General features: G+C 46.9%; 1 protein-coding gene across 1 annotated transcript in view; it reads left to right on the top strand.

Moving 5' to 3' along the window:
- The window catches only part of LOC119440243 (calcium-activated chloride channel regulator 1), a 201,956-nt gene that overhangs the window by 8,270 nt on the left and 172,747 nt on the right, over positions 1–20,939 (top strand). Inside the window, exons 5-7 of the mRNA XM_049662829.1 lie at positions 56–280; positions 9,106–9,376; positions 11,977–12,138. Coding sequence (XP_049518786.1) covers positions 56–280; positions 9,106–9,376; positions 11,977–12,138 — 658 coding nt within the window. The remainder of the gene's footprint in view (positions 1–55; positions 281–9,105; positions 9,377–11,976; positions 12,139–20,939) is intronic.

The raw sequence follows: 20,939 nt of genomic DNA, 5'->3' as shown, positions 1-20,939 counted from the left end.
AGCGTTTTGTGTGAACGATATGTTGTGCCTGTACAGTGCTTCCGCAATGTTTCAGATAATGAATGCTCAGGTGTCATTCGGCGGTGCTCTGAAGATAACTTTCCACCTAGATGAAGAACTAGGCAATGGCACAGTGGTCTATGTGGTTCGAGAAAGGAAAGGCACGGCAACTACGAACGCCTCGCTAATAGACCCAGCGCACACTGTCTGCCACAAATGCCATAGTTATTCATCGAAAGGCACTGGTGAAACTAAGATCAACATCCCATCGCCTGCCATGGTAAGGAACCAGCATAAGAGCCGAAGTCTCTTATACTCAACTATTAGAAGCACATTTCATTTTCACCGTCGTCGTGTGATTAACCTTGTATGTGCACGAATGCTGAGAAAGGCCCGAGAGGCCTTGACAGAAAAGGCAAAGGTGTACAGCTATTCGCAAACTAGAATTCGCGTATCGGGTTTGATTTATTTATATGAGATCCTCGGAAAAATTTCTGTTTGTTTCGTCGGAACCAGCTAGGGCACACGCTACCCAAGTGTGTCCGAATAGCTCCTTCCACGCGTTGGTGAAGTGTAAAGAGCTTTCATCCGCTGGAAATGTTTGGTTGATAGGCTTTTGTAAAGTGGTACTGACGTGATATTTTCGATTAATAATTTCTTGCGTTAAATAAAGGTCCTAGACCTCTAAACCTTATAAAATCAGTGGGAAGCGTCAGAGTGCCGCAAATATAATAATCTAATAGTTCTTATACAGCCAGGTTCAGTACCGTTTTTTCAATATCGTTACATCAGGACACAGTATGTGGTCACGAGGGAGCAGAGCATTGCGACGTTTTGACGCGGGAACCCGCTCGCTACATCGTCTGCAATGCTGCGACATTCGGCCCTTGCAACGAATAGCAGCATACGAGGCGACCGAGCGAGCCGAAGCGAGTGTGAAAAACGTCGCAATGTCTAGCTCACACCTTCATTTAATCAGGACCTTCATTTAACGTAACAAAACGAATAGCCAAAAATAACATTTCGTTACATCGTTAAAGGGCCACTCCGGTGATTTGTTTTACCATGACAATGTGATGGCAAGCTCATGTTCCCGAGGCCCTCGTGTTGCGTGTCCGATAGTAGAACTTCTGTGCAAATTTGAACATAACTTCAAATAAGCAAAAAAAAAAGCGCCAAAATAAAATTTCAACCAGTCGAGCGAACCTATGTGTGCGAAGGAAATTGTGGCATGCATGCTAGCGCCGCAGGGGTGCAACGCATTTCCGTCTCTAAATCGTGGAGAGTGACAGCATTGAAGAGAAGACGCGCAGATGATTCGTGACTGAACATTGGCACAATGTCTTCGGAGCTGCCTAGGATTGACAGCTGTGATTATGACTGAATTCAGTAGCCCTGAATCTCCACTAGCATTGAGAACACCGGTTACCCAGCGTTGCGCATCGCGCTGCCACACGAAGACTAAAGGTAGCCCTAACCGCTCCTTGCTATTTTAGGGGTTTGGCCTTTCTCAATAAAGATTTTCGCAAACTCACTATAAAATGTCTTGGAACACTGCTTTCCACATTTGTATGTCGATTTGTGGCGTTCATAATTTCTCCGTTATGCAATCTATATTCACTCACGATTATGCACAGTGGAAGCACCTACAAGGCGCATTGGGCTACATCGGCAGGTACCGCGACCGCTCGTCGTTAGCTTGAAATATGAAGCAAGCCACGCATCGGTGATGTAAAGTAATGTCAACCCATAGAAAAACACGCATATCTTGAGCATTTAAGCCCCATCGCATTCCCCTATGAGTCGCGATGGCCTGAGAGACCGGACGCCTTCGAAAAGACCGAAATGGAGACAGTAGCGTTCCCGTCCACACAGAATGCAACTTCTTGTCTCACGCCAAACATTTTCTCACAATCGTTGACTCCTCGACGCTGTCACCTGCCATTAATTCCCAGCGTACTCTTCGTTAGCTACCATTAACATAACACAATGTGACCAGCCAGCTGAAGAGGAGGCAAGTCAGGTGGTTCGAGGCAATAATAAAATTCATTTGTTAAAAATTTGCGCAACTCTAGAGCCTGCTTTTTTGGAAAAAAATAACGGAACTGGGTAGAGGAATGTACCCAGGATTTTTCATAGACATCCGCTTATCTAGAAAAATCACGGGAGTTGCCTTTAACGTCCAAACAAAACACATGGCTTGAGCTATGAGATTATACATAGTGGAAGGCACTGGAATAGTTTTCTGCACCTGGGGTTCTATGACGAGTGGCGAATGATCCTACACGTGAGCGTTCTTGCATTCCACGCCTATTGGCACAGAGCCGCCGAGCTCGGGAACTGAACCGAAAATCGAACGGAAGTACGTGTAGCTTTTGTTTACGAAATGATTTTGACCAGCTAAATCCAAGGATCTACATATTCTTCTTGTGTCAAGTAGCAACGTTTTAGTATAATCATTGTATATACTAAACACAATGTGTTGTGCGTAACGGTTTCCTATGTGTTTGTGTACGTAAATGTTTACATCTGTTTTCATACTTTTTGTTGTCTACAGGAGGGACTAATTTTTCTTTTTTAAACCGATGTATTGAGCAGGATTGAAGCTTAGCTGTACATACGGTCAAGTATGTCGCTTTGTATATGGCCCACCAAGAATTATCTGCCCTTGCACGTTCAATATTTAGGTAACGGCTGCCCAGTACCGTGTAAAACTGTTAGCGTTTGAGCGGACTGCCAAAACTGTAGCTGAAGTGTTATGAAGTTATGATCATAAAGAAAAGTGTGGCCCAGTGCTGAGTAGCAGGTCACTATAGCCATTCAGCCAGTCAGCGGTTCAGAGAACTCCCTAAAATGCCGCTTGCAATCGAGGTTGTAGAGCCACAGTGGGCGAATTTTCGAAGCCATGACCGGTGTTGTGGTATATCGCGTGCTCTCGCCTTTCACAAAAGAAAATTCTGGAGTCCTGCGCTTGCCCAGCTGGATCGCTGGATACTGTACTCCTTAGCATAGTTAGAGATGCACGGGATCTGAAACGCTCTGTGGAAGAAAGGAAGGGACTGCACACCATGGCAAGCACGAAAAGAGTATTTATTGCTCCTTTTGTACACGAATGCCAGCAAGCCGAAAAAGATGTTCAGTAATTGATGAAGTTCGACTCACCATCACCAGAATACCGAGAGAGTAATGTGGAGCCATGCACGACACCAATGCCAAGTCCCATGAATGGAATCGCATTCGAGTGATCGGAAAGCATTCTGCGGGTCGGCATCGACAAGCGAGCGCGGGCTCGATATCCTCAGGCGGTGTGATGATGACGTAGTGGCGGCCAGCCCCTTTGTCGCATCGGAATACTCGCCACATCTATCGTACCACTATGTAACAACAACACCAACCTCTTCTACTGCCTGCGTGCTATGCGGCGAAGCCGAATACCAGGAGACGCGAGCCAAGCGCAGACGGGTGAGAGTCTATTTATTTATTTATTTGTTGCAATAACCTCAGGGCCTAAGTGCTATTACAGAGGAGGTGGGAACATTCTGATTAGACAAGCGCAATAATGTAAACAACAACAAAGCTATATATGAAAAAAAACCAAAACAAAACTAGACAAAGAACAATGATTGACAGAGCAGTTTAACAGGTTTAACAATACCAAAGGCCTTGAATGACAATAGCGTTAGCAACGTTATTATGCATGTAAAATACAAAACTTATTGAATTAACGAATAGCTGCGCAGGTTATTCTGTGAAGTGGTCAACAACTGCGACCTTGAATGACTGTACATCTTCAATGCCGGCGATGGCACTGGGAAGGTGGTTCCAGTCGAGTCGAGCGTCCCAGCAGACTTCAACGTTTGCTCTAGATGCAAGAGGACGTATACGCACTGATCACCGCAGTAACGAAAAAAAGAACAACTTTGATATGTACGCTAAAATAATGAGAAAATGCTTGTTCTCCTGTAATAGAGAGTAGATGTAAGCATGAAATGGCTAACGGCAAAGTAGATTGGTGCCGCGACGCAGGCCTCAAAGCTCGCTGACCCGAAATGAACCTGTTTTGAGCTGAACCTCGTTGCAAGCCTCGTCTCGGCCAAAGAACCATCCACGCGCCGCGCCGGACGCTGCCGGCCTGGTCACGCCGCGTGGCGCCATCTCTCGAAGGAGGCGGCGCAAAACCCGCGCCGCGGAACTCACGGACCGCTGGCGTCGAAAATAGCATAGGCAGCCCTGTCTCAGCGCCAAAAATGACTATCAAGTGTACGGTGCACTGTATCTGCCTTTTGAACGCCGCTATTGGAAATGACAAATTAAACATCAGCGTATTAGAAGTTACAGCTTGAGTGATATTGTAGCGTGAGCTACACTGGCCGAGGTTGAGCATTTTCGCGTGGCTCCTGCAGAGCCGTGCTGCGCATGCGCGAGGAGCAGTGACGTCACACGGCGCACAGCTCGCGCGCCGGGCGTTTGCGCTGGGCGTTTGCCAGTGTGGTATAGCCATGGAGAAGGAGAGCGAAATTGCTGCTCAGCGGCGCAGAAGAGCGCAGAAGCTTAACTCATCGGATCCCGTAGTAGTTGTCTGGCAATTAGCCGTTTAGCATAGGAAGAACGTACAGAAGAAGGCTAAACGTGCTGCGGAGACACCGGAGCAAAGGGAGGAACGTCTAGCAAAGCCGCGTCGCCAGGAGGCTGAGCGACGTGCCCGACCATCTCAGCAGGAGCAACAACAAGACACCGTCGATGACGTCAAGGCTCGCCGATTGACTGACTATACGGTGAAACTTAGCGATAGCGCCAGTGCGACTCGGACCTTCGAGACGGACTTCGTAAACAATCCGTTTGGATATGTGTGCGACGTGCGTGGAAGACTGGCACATGAAAGACTTGACGCCGGTAAGTAGTGCCATGCGTGAAACGTTGAGCTTAGCGGCGCCGCCTGAGTGGGTTGAAACCGTGGCACGGGTTTGTACAACGTGCAAGAACGTTCTCGTTAAGCACAAGATTCCACTCTTTAGCGTTACCAATGGGTATCGTTACCCGCCCATGCCACCAGGTCTACCGGTTCTGAATGATGTGGCCGAACGCTATGTATATTGTCACGTAGTAGTGACGCTGAAGTGAATAGTCGTAAAACTGTGTATGACGAAACTGATTGTTTATTGGGCGAACCTGTGCCCACAAAAGCAAGCTACACTCAAAGCACAACGAAAGCGGCGAACACAGTCGGCGGTCGTCAAAAATCTGATCAGCGGCGAGACACGTCGGCTTTTATACCTGAGTCATCGAAGGTTCCAGATTAATCCCTGATGCCCGCGTGTCTTCCAGAAAGTTCTAGACAATTCGCGTCGGTCACACAATCAGATAACATAAGCGTCGGCGAAAACAGGCAACGAAAAGAAGCATCGATAACGTTCTAGAAACTTCCGATACAGGAACGTCCTGCGCCGAGCGATAACGTTTAACATTTGTTAGCCGGTGGAAAGCGGCCATCGGCGAAAGATAAACATGTATACGTGTCAATACCCTCCCCTTAAAAAGCATCGTCCCGATGCTGCAAACAAACGCGAAAGCGAAAACAAAACGACGCGTAATAAAGAAAGAAAATAACAAAGTAACAAAGTACCTATAAGCTCGTCAGCGGGCGTAGAAAGGCTTAAGACGCACCACATGGATGACTTCAGGTCGTGCCCGGCGCCGCTGTGATTGCGAAATGCCGTCTGGCACGACCTCATAGTCCAGTGCGCCAATACGTCGGATTATCTTATATGGTCCGAAATAGCGACGCAACAGTTTCTCGCTAAGTCCTCGTCGGCGAATCGGAGTCCAGACCCAAACACGGTCGCCGGGCTGGTACTCGTCGTAGCGTCGTCGAAGATTGTAGTGTCGGCTGTCGGTCCTCTGCTGGTTCTTGATGCGCAGGCGGGCGAGCTGTCGACCTTCTTCGGCACGCTGCAAATAAGTGGCAACGTCGAGATTTTCTTCGTCAGCGACGTCCGGTAGCATGGCGTCAAGCGTCGTTGCCGGGTTCCTTCCGTAGACCAGGTTGAACGGCGCCTAGTGCGTCGTTTCTTGCACGGCCGTGTTGTATGCGAAGGTCACGTACGAAAGGATGGCATCCCACGTCATCCTTCTGATCAGTGGCGAGACGCGTCGGCTTTTATACCTGAGTCATCGAAGGTTCCAGATTAATCCCTGATGCCCGCGTGTCTTCCAGAAAGTTCTAGACAATTCGCGTCGGTCACACAATCAGATAACATAAGCGTCGGTGAAAACAGGCAACGAAAAGAAGCATCGATAACGTTCTAGAAACTTCCGATACAGGCGCGTCCTGCGCCGAGCGATAACGTTTAACATTTGTTAGCCGGTGGAAAGCGGCCATCGGCGAAAGATAAACATGTATACGTGTCAATATCCTGGGATAGCCGAGCTAAGCCACTGCTAATTTTTTGTGAACAAACTTTGGGAAAAAATGGGAAGCAACGTTTTTTTTGTAACTTGTTTGGACAGTAAGTAGCGTTTGTAATGCGGTCCTGTACAAGGGGTTGGGTGCCAGAGACCGCATTTTCTGAAGTTTTGACTGGTTGCCCGGATGCTCTCGTTTCGTGCTCGCCCCATTCTCGTCTTGAGTGCCTGAATGACTGCTCTGGATTTTGGCTCAAGGTCTCTCGAAGGTCGCCGACAACGGGAGCTAAAAGCATGCCATGCTTAAAAAATTGGTTGATACCTCTTTCAGAGTAACGGGTGATAGCATGAAAGGGAAACATGTATTTTAAGAAGCAGTGGCAGCTTTGTTCCACATTCACATACAAAGGTTCATAAATGCGCACTGTCTTTTATTTTATTAACCACAGTTTTGCTAGAAGGGCGGTGCAATGGCAGCTATATGAAACATGCAAGGCCTGTGCCACTGCGCAGAGTAAACAGCACCCCGGAGGCTACCAAGCACCATAGTTATGTCCGAAGCGACGGTGAGTGCGTGTGGGGAGACACTACTGCGTCTTTAAGAGGGTCAGGGCTCCGGCGGCATCGCGCGCGCCCATACACATGTTTAAAGGGGAGACAGAAGCGCGAAAAATACATGAGCCAACGCGGCGCCCGCCGAGCAGTGATAGTGGTTAGCTAAAAAAAAAACGCCAGGAACGCTGTCGCCTGCAGACCTGTAAACGCTGACTGCGAATACAAACGACCTTTCTAGGCATGGCGATCTTTACTACCCTTATACGTCTGCAGGCTGCCTGCCTTGTTTTCCACGGAATTACTCTGTAAAAAGAAATTATACCTAATAGCTTTAATAAAAGAAAAATACGTTATCACGAGCCTAATTTCTCTAACAGAGAAAGCTTTCCGAACTTTTCTATTCAGGCTTTCCTAACCATTAGATAGGCACAAAGCGGCGTAAGGATGATTGCGTGACTTACAGTACGTACATAAGGAACATATTTGTAGGGGAGCCTGGCCTAAAACACTTTCGGGTTAAAAACACGCGCTAGCTCACGATGAAAGCAAAGAGTAAGGGCATGAAGGGAGCCATGGGTCTGTTTTTAACGAACACCAACAGAGGAACAACGTCTGCGTGGTGCGACCACAAAGTGAAACGAAAGCTGTAGTGCGCGCGGAAGTGCAACTTCTGCTGTCGGTGCACCAGTACAGCGGCGCGATCTATTGGAATACCGGTAGATGCAGTATTTAAGACAATGACTCATTTGGGGTGTCTTTTGTTATTGTAAATTTTGAGATATTGATGGTATAGATGGAAACTGCCGCATGACCTGGAATACGCCCCATATTTTTATGGCGTAGGGGCCTGCTTCGTAGAAATCTACGAAGCAGGCTGAATGATACGCTCTAAAAACGTAAGAAAAGGAGAATACACTCTCTTAGAGAAAAAGTGGCACGAGTTAAAAATTAAAATGTAGTAACGGCCTGTTACAAAATTGGCAAATATCTTAGTAACGACACTGGCAAATACGGTAGTAACGACCCTGGTAGAAGCATTCACTATTTCTAGAATTTGGTATATATGACTATCACACGCTGTTGCAATTTACCCTGTTACTATAAACTTTGGTGTGTACTTCATACGTACCTGCACCCTATGCCTGTGCCTTGCATGACGCTGTGTCTCTAAACGGATCTGCTACAGTAAGTAAGAAGGCTGCGTGCCTTTTTCTTACATTTCTAAGAGACACTGATTTGCTTGGACAGGTGATAAATGCAACAGTGAGAGTACAAGAGACGCTTTGGAGGAATAATTGCCATACCTTAATGTCACACTGAGACTGCCACTACATCGCATAATAGACAACGGGAAACACGAGGTAGTAGCCTTTACTAACTTGAGGTGCATGCATCTGTGATCTTCCCGCGTTGATAATCAGCTAGTAAAAGGCTAGTAACGGTCTGTGAGATGTAGTAACTGCTGTAGTACCAAAATAAGAGCGCGTCCTTACTTTTTTTAGAGGCTTCTTTCATAGGTAACATTCAACCTGTTTCTTCTGCATTGGCGTCATGTAGGCACGCTGCATACCTTGCATCGCGAAGGCGCACACATAAAAAAATACAGCCAGTTCCACGAATTTAAATCTGTCGAAACAGCTGAGCTGTGGTCGTTCTGTTTCTGCGGTTGTCGCTCGTCCTTCGTGCGAAGAGCGTGTGGGGGGGGTAAGTGGTTCTTGAGGGAAAGGGAAAGGTTGGCGCTATCTTCTGCAGCCCTTGAGGGAGCACGGCGCAAACACCTGCTATTATACCCCAGCGCTACTCCTCCTCCTCCTCCTCCTCCAAGGCGCGCGCTCCGATTGGTCGGCTGCTCTCTTTCCGGCGAGCGGGTGACGTGACCTCTCCGGCTCTGCTCCTGCGTGACGGCGCCGTCATCGACGCGCACGCTCATTAAGAACAGCTCCGCTGTGAATAAAACCCCCGATCTAATATAAGTTGTTTGCTAACATCTTTACCCTCACGTGACATATTTCACGGAAATTTAGTGGTAACTCTGGGCGATGTTGCACGGAAATTCAGTGCTAATGCTGGGCAATGTAAGCTGTACCAGTAAGGATACTACGTCATTAGAGGTACTAACGTCGCGCGAACATTCCTTTCTCCTTTCAGCCAGGCAACTGGACGCTGGTCCTATCTGGTCCCAGCGGCGAAGTTGTGCGCGCTAGCATCCGCGTGGAGTCAAGGATGAGAGACAGTAGCGTGGAACCAGTGCGCTTGAAGTGTACGGTAAGTCGTGTGGTGCGGAGCCCAAAGCAGGCCAGGATTTACGCGCACGTCACCAAGGGCGTCGCCATTGTGCTCGACGCAAACGTCGAGGCGGAAGTACTGACACCCACCAAGACCCACGCTGTGCCAGTGCAGCTATACGATGATGGCTTAGGTAAGCTGAGACGACCAAAACTTGCTGTTCAATTTGGGGCAGTCCATTTTATTACATGGGCAGTGATGGAGGCAGGAAATGTTGGACCAGTATTTATGTTTTCATAATAGTGAAGATCTACCTAGCAATTTTCATTATTGTCTGCAATGCAGTGCTATTTTCTACGGTAACTTCTTTGACAAGAGTGAAGCTTAAGATGAAGCTTCAGCTCGGGATCTCCTATCTAAATACATGTGAACAGATAAATTGTTTTCTCGGCAACAACTCGCTTTGATGAGATTTGTTGCAATTAACAGAAGTTAAAATTTAGTAAATGCTGTAGGAAGTGGGTCTGTAATTCATGACATAAATTGTTTTTGAAAAATTTCGGAAATGAAAAAATTCAAGAGAACTCAAGTATCAAGTGAACTGTAACTCTCCAATGAAACATGGCATCGAAATTCTGTACAGTGCACCTGATAATACAGGTGCATTGTACAAAATTGTGCAGAATTGTACAGACAAAACTGATGTGTTATCAGTGCTAGAAATATACACCCAATTTGTGCGTAGAACGTTTGCAAAACCCTCACATAATTGGTAAAAATTTTGCGTGAACTGGGAAGTCAGACATCAGGTTTGTTCGCTTCACATGTTCTTATAGGTGCCATTTACGCAAGCACCATTTCGGTACACAGTCATGGATTGGTAAAATTCGCGCTTCAATGTTTTGAAAATTACAATTTTTTATCATTTTCGTAACACGTGTGAAATCGCAAATCAAAATTCTACGTGATACATTTGCTAGAAATTGCCCCCTTCGTTTTCAAATGCAACACATTCAATTCACAACAGTCTAGCTGTTGTCTGGGAGTATTTATGCGTTTTACGTTTATGAACAGAAGTCTCGTATAATGGCGAGAACGTTGTCCTCGCAGTGGACGCTCGTAGGACGTTTGCGGACCGCGCGGACTCTGCTACAGGTCTCACTGGGCATGCTGTGATGTTCTTACATACACAGCGTGTTCTTTGCATGACAGATAACCTCGGCACGTTCGAACGCTTGCGCCACGGAGGCGTCGTTGACTACTACAATGTGAAAGGGGCGACGGCCAGAGGCCTTGACTGCCGGAGCTACCACTTTTGTCTAGTCTTACGTCGTTCCTGATTCCACCAGAGCAAAGTAGAAAAAAAAACGCTTAACCTTGCACTCGGTCGTGCAACGCTTGAAACAGCGAAGCTGGGCGATCGTAGCCCAGCATTTTCCGGAAGTGGGCGCAAACTTTTCATCTCAATACTCATGACGATTATAATTTCTTATCGCGCGTCTCGGACTTACGGCCAGCTTACGGCCGTCACTGCACGTTGCCTAGCGCAGCGTGCAACACCGACACCGCGTTCCAATGCCGACACCCCGTTCCAGAAGACCCGCTCCGTGAATGCGTCTCTCTCTATCTCGTTCTCATAGCGCGCAAAAGCTCTTCACCTCGCAGAGCACGAGCGTACGAACGCGCCAGCTGTGGATGAAGACGACGACGCTATGGTTCGCATAAATGCGTTTTCTGCAAGCGTGGCTGTATAGCCGAGTGGTTACGACGCTCGCCTTAGGGGGTACGCGGGTTCGAATTCCACCTCGGCAAGAAAGTTTATTTTCTTTCTTGGCAATTTATTGATACGCACCACAAATTACGGCTGGCTAAACAGCTTCGCTGTTGAAAAGTGCATCAGGCTGCGATGTTTCGTGTACAGGTGTAGCAATTCAGCACCGTCATCTAGGATGGCCGAAGGGGCCTCGCATGCGCTATAGAGAGTATTCGGCCACATTTATGGGGTCAGCTTTTTGTCGCAGCCACTGCTGCCCGTCGTGTCATCCTTGCTCACGAAACGCGACTACTGTCGCCTACACGGCTTTAGGCGAGTGACGCACAACGGCATTGTAGCTCAGGAGCATGAAAAACGCATAACTACGGTTGTATAATGGTTAATTCTGTAAAATTTAAACAGTTATTTTTACACCAGTGTTGTCCACAGCCCCACTAGTAAGCCCTTTTTATCGGCTTTTAAATTTTCATGTGTTTGCTGTGTTTACCTGTTTTTGCAACCTGTATTAATGTTTTTTTTCGTTTTTTTATGTGACCCGAGGTTACCATTTGTTACCCACTCCCCTTATGTAATGCCCCATCAGGGGCCCTTAAGGGCAAATAAATGATGATAACGATAATAATGATGATATGATGATGATGATGATGATGAAAATTAGCGTGAAATACGAACGGATGCCGAGCCCGGCTGGTAGCAGAGCCCGCGCGGCCCCCAAACTTCCTACGCACATCCTGCGCTCACCCGCACGTCTACCATACATGATGGTGTCGGAAACCCAATGTGCCCACACGGTTGTCGGCATTAGGCAAGATGTCTGTTTAAATAGAAAAATAGGAGTCAACCCTGAGCTTATGCTTTAGGCCACAATACCATCCTTTCCGTAGAGGCGATTGGTAATGAGAAAAAGTGTACACGGCTTTTACGAGGTAGTTCCGTCTATTTTGGTACATGAATGCTGAAGAAAACGATCGCTGTCTGCTATGAACCACTGGATAAAACGCTTCACGGATTCTACGCAGGGGCAGACAACGCTGCAGACGATGGCATATACAGCGGTACCTTCGTTAACTTCGACGGCCCTGGAAGGTACTCAGTTACTGCCCGTGCAACTAGTTCCGAACTAACGCGCTTGGAGTACATCAGTCGGAACTCTTCCACTCTCCCATTCTCAAGTGCTAAAGGTATTTACACACATTGTCTCATCTCGTAATGTCTTGTGATTTGTTTACTATGGATGAAAGCTTGGTGGGTTGGTTATTACAGCGACCGGCCTACTACTCCAGGTACAAACCCAGAAAACGCCTGGTTCCGTAAATCTGACCTTCAAGCTCAGCCAAGGTCAAACTGGGACTTAGCCTGCCCCTACCGGTGGCTGCTGCGTACGGGCGCCCATATCTTGAAAGTGGTCTGCGATGTGGACAAAGTGCGCCGAGTGCTGGTAGCTTCGTATGCGCTGCGCTTTCGACGCATTAAAGCGAGACGCAGCATTAGAGTGTACAAGATTGGGGTAGTGGGTCCAACGAGGGCTTGGCGCTGAGGCATTTTTTATGGAAAATCCAGGTGGCGCCACCATCACTTTCTTCCGAATGAGCGGCCCCTCTCGCCGGCCGGACGCTTGTCGCGTCGGAGATCCTACCGCAGCTGCATGAAGCTTTGACAGGCGGATACTCGGTGACGGTAACACTGAGATTATTCCCCACCGATCTATTGTAAATAAAAGGGAAAAAGAGCGGCAAAAAGAACGCAAAGGACGCAACAACGACGGTGCGTCGAGCAGACGACAGCTACTCAGCCTGCGAGCTCGCCTCAGCCAATGAGAGCTGCCGAAACAGCCGGAGCCAACGTTTATTGGCCGGAGATTCAGAAGAAGGCGACGGCAGCGCCGCCACATTTTCCGTGTTTTTTGCTTCACCCTCGCCGCTTGCTAAGGCGTCCGCTGGACTCACTCTCCCATTCTAGTACACTCTAGCAGCATGAAGGTCAGTTCGCTCGCTGCTGCTGCCGCGCCGGGCAGCGTATTTACAATTGCTAGTAGGTACAGCGTTTGACCGCTGGCGCCACGCTGCGCCGCTCGCGCGTACCATGTTTCTAGCCGCCGCCGTTGGAACGGAGGAGGCGTTGACGGAGAAAACGCTGTGCTGGTGGTGACTAGCTTGCTGTTGGGATCGGTGGTATTATAAACGCATCACTGTTTTGATGATCCAAATATAATCTCACTATCAGGGAGGGAGCAGTCTACCTGACTGGAGCAGTATTTCTTTATTTGGGGTGTTGCTACGCTGCGCTCCGCAACACCCCAACGACCGCCGCTTCGCGTCGGCGCCCGGTACCACGGCTGCCGCCGTGGCACCGGGGTTCAAACGACCACGCTGGCAAACAGAGAGAAAAAAAAAGAAAAGTGTGATATTAAAAAAGTCGCAGTTTCACCTGAAAGGCGAAACATCAATTGCGATAGCAAATTTGTAGAGAGCTATACGGAGCAATGATATTAGCTTTATCAGCTGTATAAACTTGGACATGCAGCAGCACCGGCAACACGCAGAACTGTTGTCGACGCCGTCGGCGTTTTGCCCGCGTTCGCTCAAAATGCGTGCGGCGTTGGTGGCTGTTGCCGGAGCCTCTGATATAAATATGCACTTGGTGCCGCAGCTAAACGTCGCCTCCCTTCCCTCCCCCCTCCCCCATGGCCTCTCGCGCGTCGGAAGAAGGCGCGTTTGCTCTACATATATGGTGATTGTAGAGGAGGAAAGAGACGCATACTTCTGCAGCCCTTAAGGGAGCACGGCGCAGAACGCGCATTTGTTCTCCGCCGTGCGTTCACTCCCCGTGAAAGCGCGCGCCCCTCGCGCCCTTTCACTCGCACATACGGCGTTCGGCGCGCGGCGACGATTTCATCTCCATTGACGTCATACGGAACCTCACGGCGACGGCGACGGTGACGGCAACGCCGACGGCAACGCCGCGCTTTTGTAGCGATGTTTTCAGCAGTGCCAGTCCTAGTCGCTATTTGTGAGTGCTCAAAGCGACGCTCCGCCGGCGTTATCAGGGGGATCAGCCGGCAGTGAACGGTGGATGAAAAGAGTGGCACAGAATCGAGTACAACGCATCGTCACATTATACCCGCCATAGAGTTTCCTACAACCACTAGAAGGAGCTCTGGCGCTGTGATCGTTCAGACACCGTGGGAATGGTGGGTAGTACATGGATCTGTCTTGTCTTCCTGCTTGGGGCTTCAGACGTTCACGTGGCTTCGTTTATGACGCTTTATCAGGGCTTAGATTGGCCCAAATTTCAAAGCATATTAAACTTTTTTTTTCACGTAGAAGGTAATAAATCTCTGCCAGAACGCATAACCGCGGTTCTAATTGCAGATGTTCCGCTTGTCCGTGCGTCAATATCTGGTTTCTGTGCCATAGGTCCGGTGTTTGAATTCTGCCGTCTGACAATGTTAATAATGTTTATTCCATTATTTATAACTCAATACTTTCTTAAAATGATCACTTTACAAAGCTACAAAGCCATATTTAAAGCCACAAGGACGAAGCTTAGGCAAATCCATGCACTACCCATAATTTCCATGCTGGCTGAACTGCCCTACTTGCAGCTCCCGCAGACACTATAGTGTGTCTACTGTGGATACACTATAGTGTCTACCGTGGGGATATAGCGCCACAGTTGCCTCTAGTTATTGTATGAATCTCTATGATACCCACCCTTCATGCGTGGCTGTGGAACCGCGTTGATTGTAGAGTGTAAGAGCTTGTAAAATTGTTGCCTCTTGCATATGTAGAACATGCAGCGTGATCTTCATGGAGACTGTTGACATCGTCAAAAAATTGTATGCAATATTTTCAACCATTGAAACTATATAAGGCCTATTTTATGCAAGCGTAGCGAGCCAACAACGAGAGGTGCCTTCGCATGCACCACCGAAGATTAAGAATTTACAATTTTGGAATACACATTCGGTAATATAAGAGCGGCGAAGCACGGTAGAAAAAATAGACCTGCCGCGCTGCAAAAATCAGTCTCCCGTCCCCGTCCGTCCGTCCATCCGTCCGAAGCAAGAACACCAGTGCCTGTCCACGTGCATTTCGTGCTTGCGTTTCGTCTTTGTTAGCCGGACGGCTAACATCTTGCCTATCTTGCCCTATCTTGAGAGCGATCTGCCATGGGGATAGAGTGCACCGAGTGCTGAAAGCGCCGTGTGCGCTGTATTCTCGCCACTTAATTCGCGTTGAAGCGAGAAGCAGCGCGAAGGTGAATTCGCTCGCTGCTGTAGGCCCTATCTTGAAAGCGATCGTTTTACGTGACGGGCGGACGGGCTTACGGTTTTCCTCGTCAGGAAGGCATTTAAATGCTTACGCATATAAATGAACCTGAAAGGTAGTTGATGCCGAATAGATACGTAGCCGAGGTTCCACTGACATTTGCTAGGAAGAAAGACATGCCTGTTTTCCTTAACATTGCACTTCTGTAAGTGCGTAATAGTTCGTATGTGTAAATCGTCTTTCAGTTTTATAATATTGTTTCTGATAAAGCTTTTCAATAAGTTCCAAGGCGGTCGTATTTTCTATTGTGCGGATGACTATCTTTTGTATTGAATGTACAGCAAGCCAGCCGATTGTGAACAAGCTACCGTGCGGGAGCTGAAGCGGTTGGCGCACAATCTTAAACTACTTACCATTTTTCTGCTTTGAACTGACTGAATGAAGGTTTGTTCTGTTACCGCCACATAAAAGCACAAGAATAGCAATATGAGTTTACGAGGGCATCATGCTAAAATTTTTTATGGACACTCCAAAGCTGATTTCTGCCGTCGACGTCGCCGTCGCCGTGAGGTTCCGTATGACGTCAACGGCGATGAAATCGTCGCCGCGCTCCGGACGCTGTAAGTGCGAGTGAAATGGCGCGAGGGACGCGCGCTTTCACGGGGAGCGAACGCACGTCGGAGAGCAAACGCGCGTTCTGCGCCGTGCTCCCTGAAGGGCTGCAGAATTAAGCGTCTCTTTCCTCCTTTACAATCACCATATATATAGAGAGCAAACGCGTGTTATTCTATCGCGCGAAAGGCCGTGGGGGGGGAGGGGACGTTTAGCTGCGGCACCAAATGCGTATATATATACAAAAACGTTGCTAGGCGAGAAGGTGGGTAAGATTTCCGACGCTGCTCGATGAGCGTCCCATTCTGATCTCGTCGAAAACCTCCGAGCCGCCCCCAGAGGCACCGGAAACAGTCACCAACGCCGCGCGCGTTCGGTGCGAACGCGGGCAAAACGCTGACGGCGTCGACAATAGTTCTTCGCGTTGCTTGTGCTGCTGCATGTCCAAGTTTATACAGCTGATAAAACCACTATCCTTACTCCGTATAGCTCTCTACTAATTTGCTATCGCAATTGATGCTTCGTCTTTCGGCCGAAACTGCGACATTTTTTTTTCTTAGCTGAATAGGAAGTGCCCCACGATTATGGTTGAGCATAACAACTGACTTAGTTTAGCAATAATTTCCTTACGTGGTTATTCCAGGACATCTGCTCATAAAATGCATCTAGTACTTTTGTGTACTTTTCAACTTTTATTACGTATGGAAGTAGGACTGCGCAATCCAAGTTCCTGGCGTACGAAAATACACAAGTGTGCTTTTGGATTGGTTCAACATCAACCTATTCACACTGCAGCATCTCTTGGTCATACAGCAGAACAAACTTGCTTTGATAATATAATTTCTAGGGTTGAATCCGCCGATTAGTACTCAACAGTCATCAGCGTGTTTATACGTATTTGCTTCTCTCATATTTATTTATTTAATTATTTGTATATTCATACTGTCAGCACATTCCAAGACAGGAGCTGCGTTTACATTGCTGTCATGTACAAACATAGTACATGTTTAAACAATTCAATAAAAAGCAATCTGGATAGGCAGGCACAAAATATAAACAAATACGGGAACAATAAATCACATGAGTTACAATATAAGTCAACTACATTGGCCAACAAAAATTATTGAAGAATTTTGAACCAAAAATAAAAATAAAACAAGCGATGCGCCACACAGCTGCAACCGACAAACCGCTAACAATAAAACGTATTTTGAACCGTTTACAAACATTTGGTAACATCCTTTTCAAAAGCTTGTAACTCGGGACATTCTACTACCTCCTGTGGCAAGTTGTTCCAATATTCTATACTTCGAAACATGAAAGAACGTTTGATTGATTCTGCTCTATATTTAAGTGGTTTAATATCTTTTTATTGCTTTGTTTAGGGGTTAACATGATTATGTAATGTGATTGTTTTTGTAAGTATAACTTATAGTCCCCGCTTATTGTGCGAAAGAACAATGTCAGGCTGTTAAGCGGCCTTTTCTGCTTGACAGTCATGAGACCAGCTCTGCTGCTAAGTTCGGTGATGGATTGGGTTCTAGCGCATGTGGTAAAGATAAACCTTAAGACCTTGTTTTGTGCGCGCTCACATTTTAGTCGGTTTCGTTGCGTGTACGGCTCCCAAACATCACTTGCATGGGTTAGTACAGGAAGTAGTCATATTGTAAGCCATTGTTCTTACCTCTGGGGTGGCGTCGTGAAGTTTTTGTCGTAATGACCAACGTTGACACATGGCCTTATTACAGATGTTGTCAACATGTACCCACCTGTTCAACTCATGCGTGAGATGAATCCCTAAGCATTTAAACTCCTTAACCTCAGCCAATTCTGCTCCATTGATGCTGTAAGGGACAGTAAATGGATCTTTTGTACGCGTCATAACCGTGACAGTCACATCAGAGAAGGACTTTTTGTAAATGGTTACTGAGTTTCTGTTGGTCACTAAGAGTGCATATTTAAGCATACACAATGGTGTAATCTGCATAATGTTTGACGGTTATTTGTGGTGAAAAATCTGCGCGCATGTCGCTAATATAAATGAAAAATGTAAAGGACCTTGAACAGATCCTTGCGTCACACCCGATCGAACTGATTTAATTGGTGCTGGAAACAGAATTTCATGAAAACAAATAGTTCACCTTGGGACAAATATTCCTCCATCCATTTTAACAGCTGAGTATTACCCAAGAAACAAGCCAGTATCATAAGCAACTTTATGTTGAATATTCTATCGAATGCTTTGCGGAAATCGATAAAGATGATATCAATTCGACTCTTTCCATAAATACATTCACCGATTTCATGTATAAACTCAAAGAGAACAGTACCTGTCGAGTACCCTCGTCGAAAACCATGCTGAGTTTTACCCAAAACGTTATTTCTTCCAGGAATTTCATTGGGTGGGTAGGTAAAATTTGCTCCAGCGTTTCGCAACATGTACTTGCCAAGCACATTGGCCAGTAATTAGTGACATCATGTTTGGAACCCTGTTTCTGAACTGGTACTATATGAGCCCGCCTGCAGTCTCTCGGAACGTCTCCGGCATTCTAGAAATTTAGTAGAGATATCCGAAAGGATAAACAAGCACCACTTGGCGTATCCCTTTAAAACAGCGTTAGGAATTTGATCAGGACTAGGACATTTTTTCTCATCTAGTTTAAGGAGCCGATACAGAATGCCGCCTTTTCTAATAGTTAGCTCGGGTAGACAATGGTTAATGGAAAGCTGTGTTTGGGATGTAGAATCATCGTTTCATGTGAAAAAATGATTGAAAATATTCATTGAAGAGGCAAGCCATTTCAGAGCTGCTCAGGATAGACTTATTTTCACTTGTAAGAAATTGAATGCCAGATTTGGGCCCTGAAATGTACCTGCAAAATTTTCTTGGGGACGTTTTAATAAAACTGGTTAGTGTTTGATTCAGGTAACAATGTTTCGCTTTACTAATTTCCGTCTTGAGTTCCTGTGAAACGGAATTATAACAATGACGTCTTGTTGCAGAGGCGATTTTTTAGACCTCATTCCTTTCAAAATATGTTTTATGAAATATTTTCCGACTAATTCTTGCGTTTTTTCTGTTAAATTTCTTGGGGCGCTTGGGCACAAACAGTTTTATTGATTGCCATACCACACTTTTTATATTTTCCCAAGCATCATTTACTGCCGTAGTGTTAAGCGAAAAGAAATGACTCAAATCATCACAACATTCTTCTAAATGGTCCAATACTGCAACATCATCTGCTTTAGAGAAATCAGGAACTACCAAAGGCTTATTCTTTTCCGCTCGATTATATGTGGTGGAGTCATGCGTGATCACCATTTTGTAGTCAGAAATCCCTTCTAAGACTTCACACTAGTACTTGGATTGTGTAACAGATCTGCTCAAAAAGACTAAATCGAGTAGAGATCCTCCTGATTCGTAGGTTCGTGTGGACGTAGCTAGAATTTGTGTTAAGTCAAGGAAGAAAGTCAGATTCTAAAGAACACGAGAACACGTAGTTCATAGGTTTGTGTGTAGATGAGCCTCAACGCAGACGTGGTTTCCTTGGGTTCCTTGGAAATTTCTCGACAGCAACGAGCAATTTTTTTCCTTTGCGTTGTCCTACTGATCCTGCTCGTCTAATAGACTCAAAACACGCACGGCTGGCGCTTAGGCCTAGTGCGGCCGCGCCACCGCGCTCGCCCGACGAAGAAGTGCTTGTGGCAGATGTGAGCTCCTCAGCTTTACCTTCCACTGGACTGCTGCGCGTGACAACATCCATGCCAACTATGCAGCAGCAATGTGCAACCGATAGCTCGAAGATACAAGATGCAACACCGAAGGACAGTCCACTTCGTGATGTGAACATGAACCTATCCGCAATCGTTTCGATGGACACTGGTGACCCTATGGACGTGCAGTCCTCTGGCGGTTCGGCGAATGCAGCCAAGTAAGGTCCCCCTGTCAACGTGCTTCAACAAGACGCCATCGCATCGGCGCAACCGGCAAAAAAAGGTAAAGGCCACCCGAGACAATTCCTCCACGCCCTCCTCCCCTACGCTCGCTCCCTCTCAGTCTTACCAAACGCCCACCCCTTCTCAATCCTATCGAGTTCATATACGCCCCCTTTCATGCTCTTGAATCCACTGGATACAAAGTGTTCGCAGCATATAAATGTACCAGCTGGATCGCTGCACTTGCAATCTCTCAGTGATGTGCAGGAAATGTGCACTTTAACGTCTATCCCGCTGTGAGATCAGCACCTACCTGTGCAGTGCTACTTTGCATACAGAGGTGTGTATACATATACAGAGGTGTGTTGTCTATGGCATTGACCTGGGAGACACCCCTGAGACAATATGCCGTGAATTGACGTCCACGACACACAAGGTGCTGGCGACCAGATTCATGGGCAAAAGCCGTACTTGCTTAAAGACGGTACAGGGCTCCCATTGTATTCCAAAACGGTTTTACTACTATGGTTGTATATTGCAACTTAAACCTTACCTCCCTCGGGAAATATTCTGCTACCGCTGCTTTCAACGTGGACACATGCAGGCATTTTGCCCACAGCATACTATTGCGCCAGAAAAGCTCACACCAGAAGGCCAACCACGCCATCGATGTGGCATATGTAAATCTGATGAGCACGACATGACAAGCACAAGTTGTCCGACTAAACAGAAGGCCACAGCACTGATACGAAAGGCTATACTAAAAGCGAGTATCGGAACAACTCAAAATCGTTATGAGGTTCTTGCAGAAGAGACATAAATGCTCATGGAAGAAGCAGAAACCCCAGAAACACAACTGTATTCTTCTGCTCTTAAACGTGGCAAGCAGTTGCAGACAAAGAAACAACAATTACCGGAACCTCTGTATCAGTCGGATGATGACCATGATGACATGGACGCTCAGATAGACGCACTGGCCAGAGAGATTGAGAAACTACGCAAACATAAAGAATTGACAATTCTGCGGCATCAGAAAACAGGACCAACACGTAACGCATTAGCCAGTGTGAATGCAACTGTTACGCCTGGATCCCGTCCGGCACAACAGGTCAGCCAAGTTGTTTGGACAGCAGTTTTAGATCAACTTGCTCAACTAACGTTGC

The sequence above is a fragment of the Dermacentor silvarum genome, chromosome 2 (genome assembly GCF_013339745.2).
Source record: "Dermacentor silvarum isolate Dsil-2018 chromosome 2, BIME_Dsil_1.4, whole genome shotgun sequence".
NCBI lineage: Eukaryota > Metazoa > Arthropoda > Arachnida > Ixodida > Ixodidae > Dermacentor > Dermacentor silvarum.
Note: the sequence above shows the minus strand (reverse complement) of the source record. Positions and strands in the feature narration are given on the sequence as shown.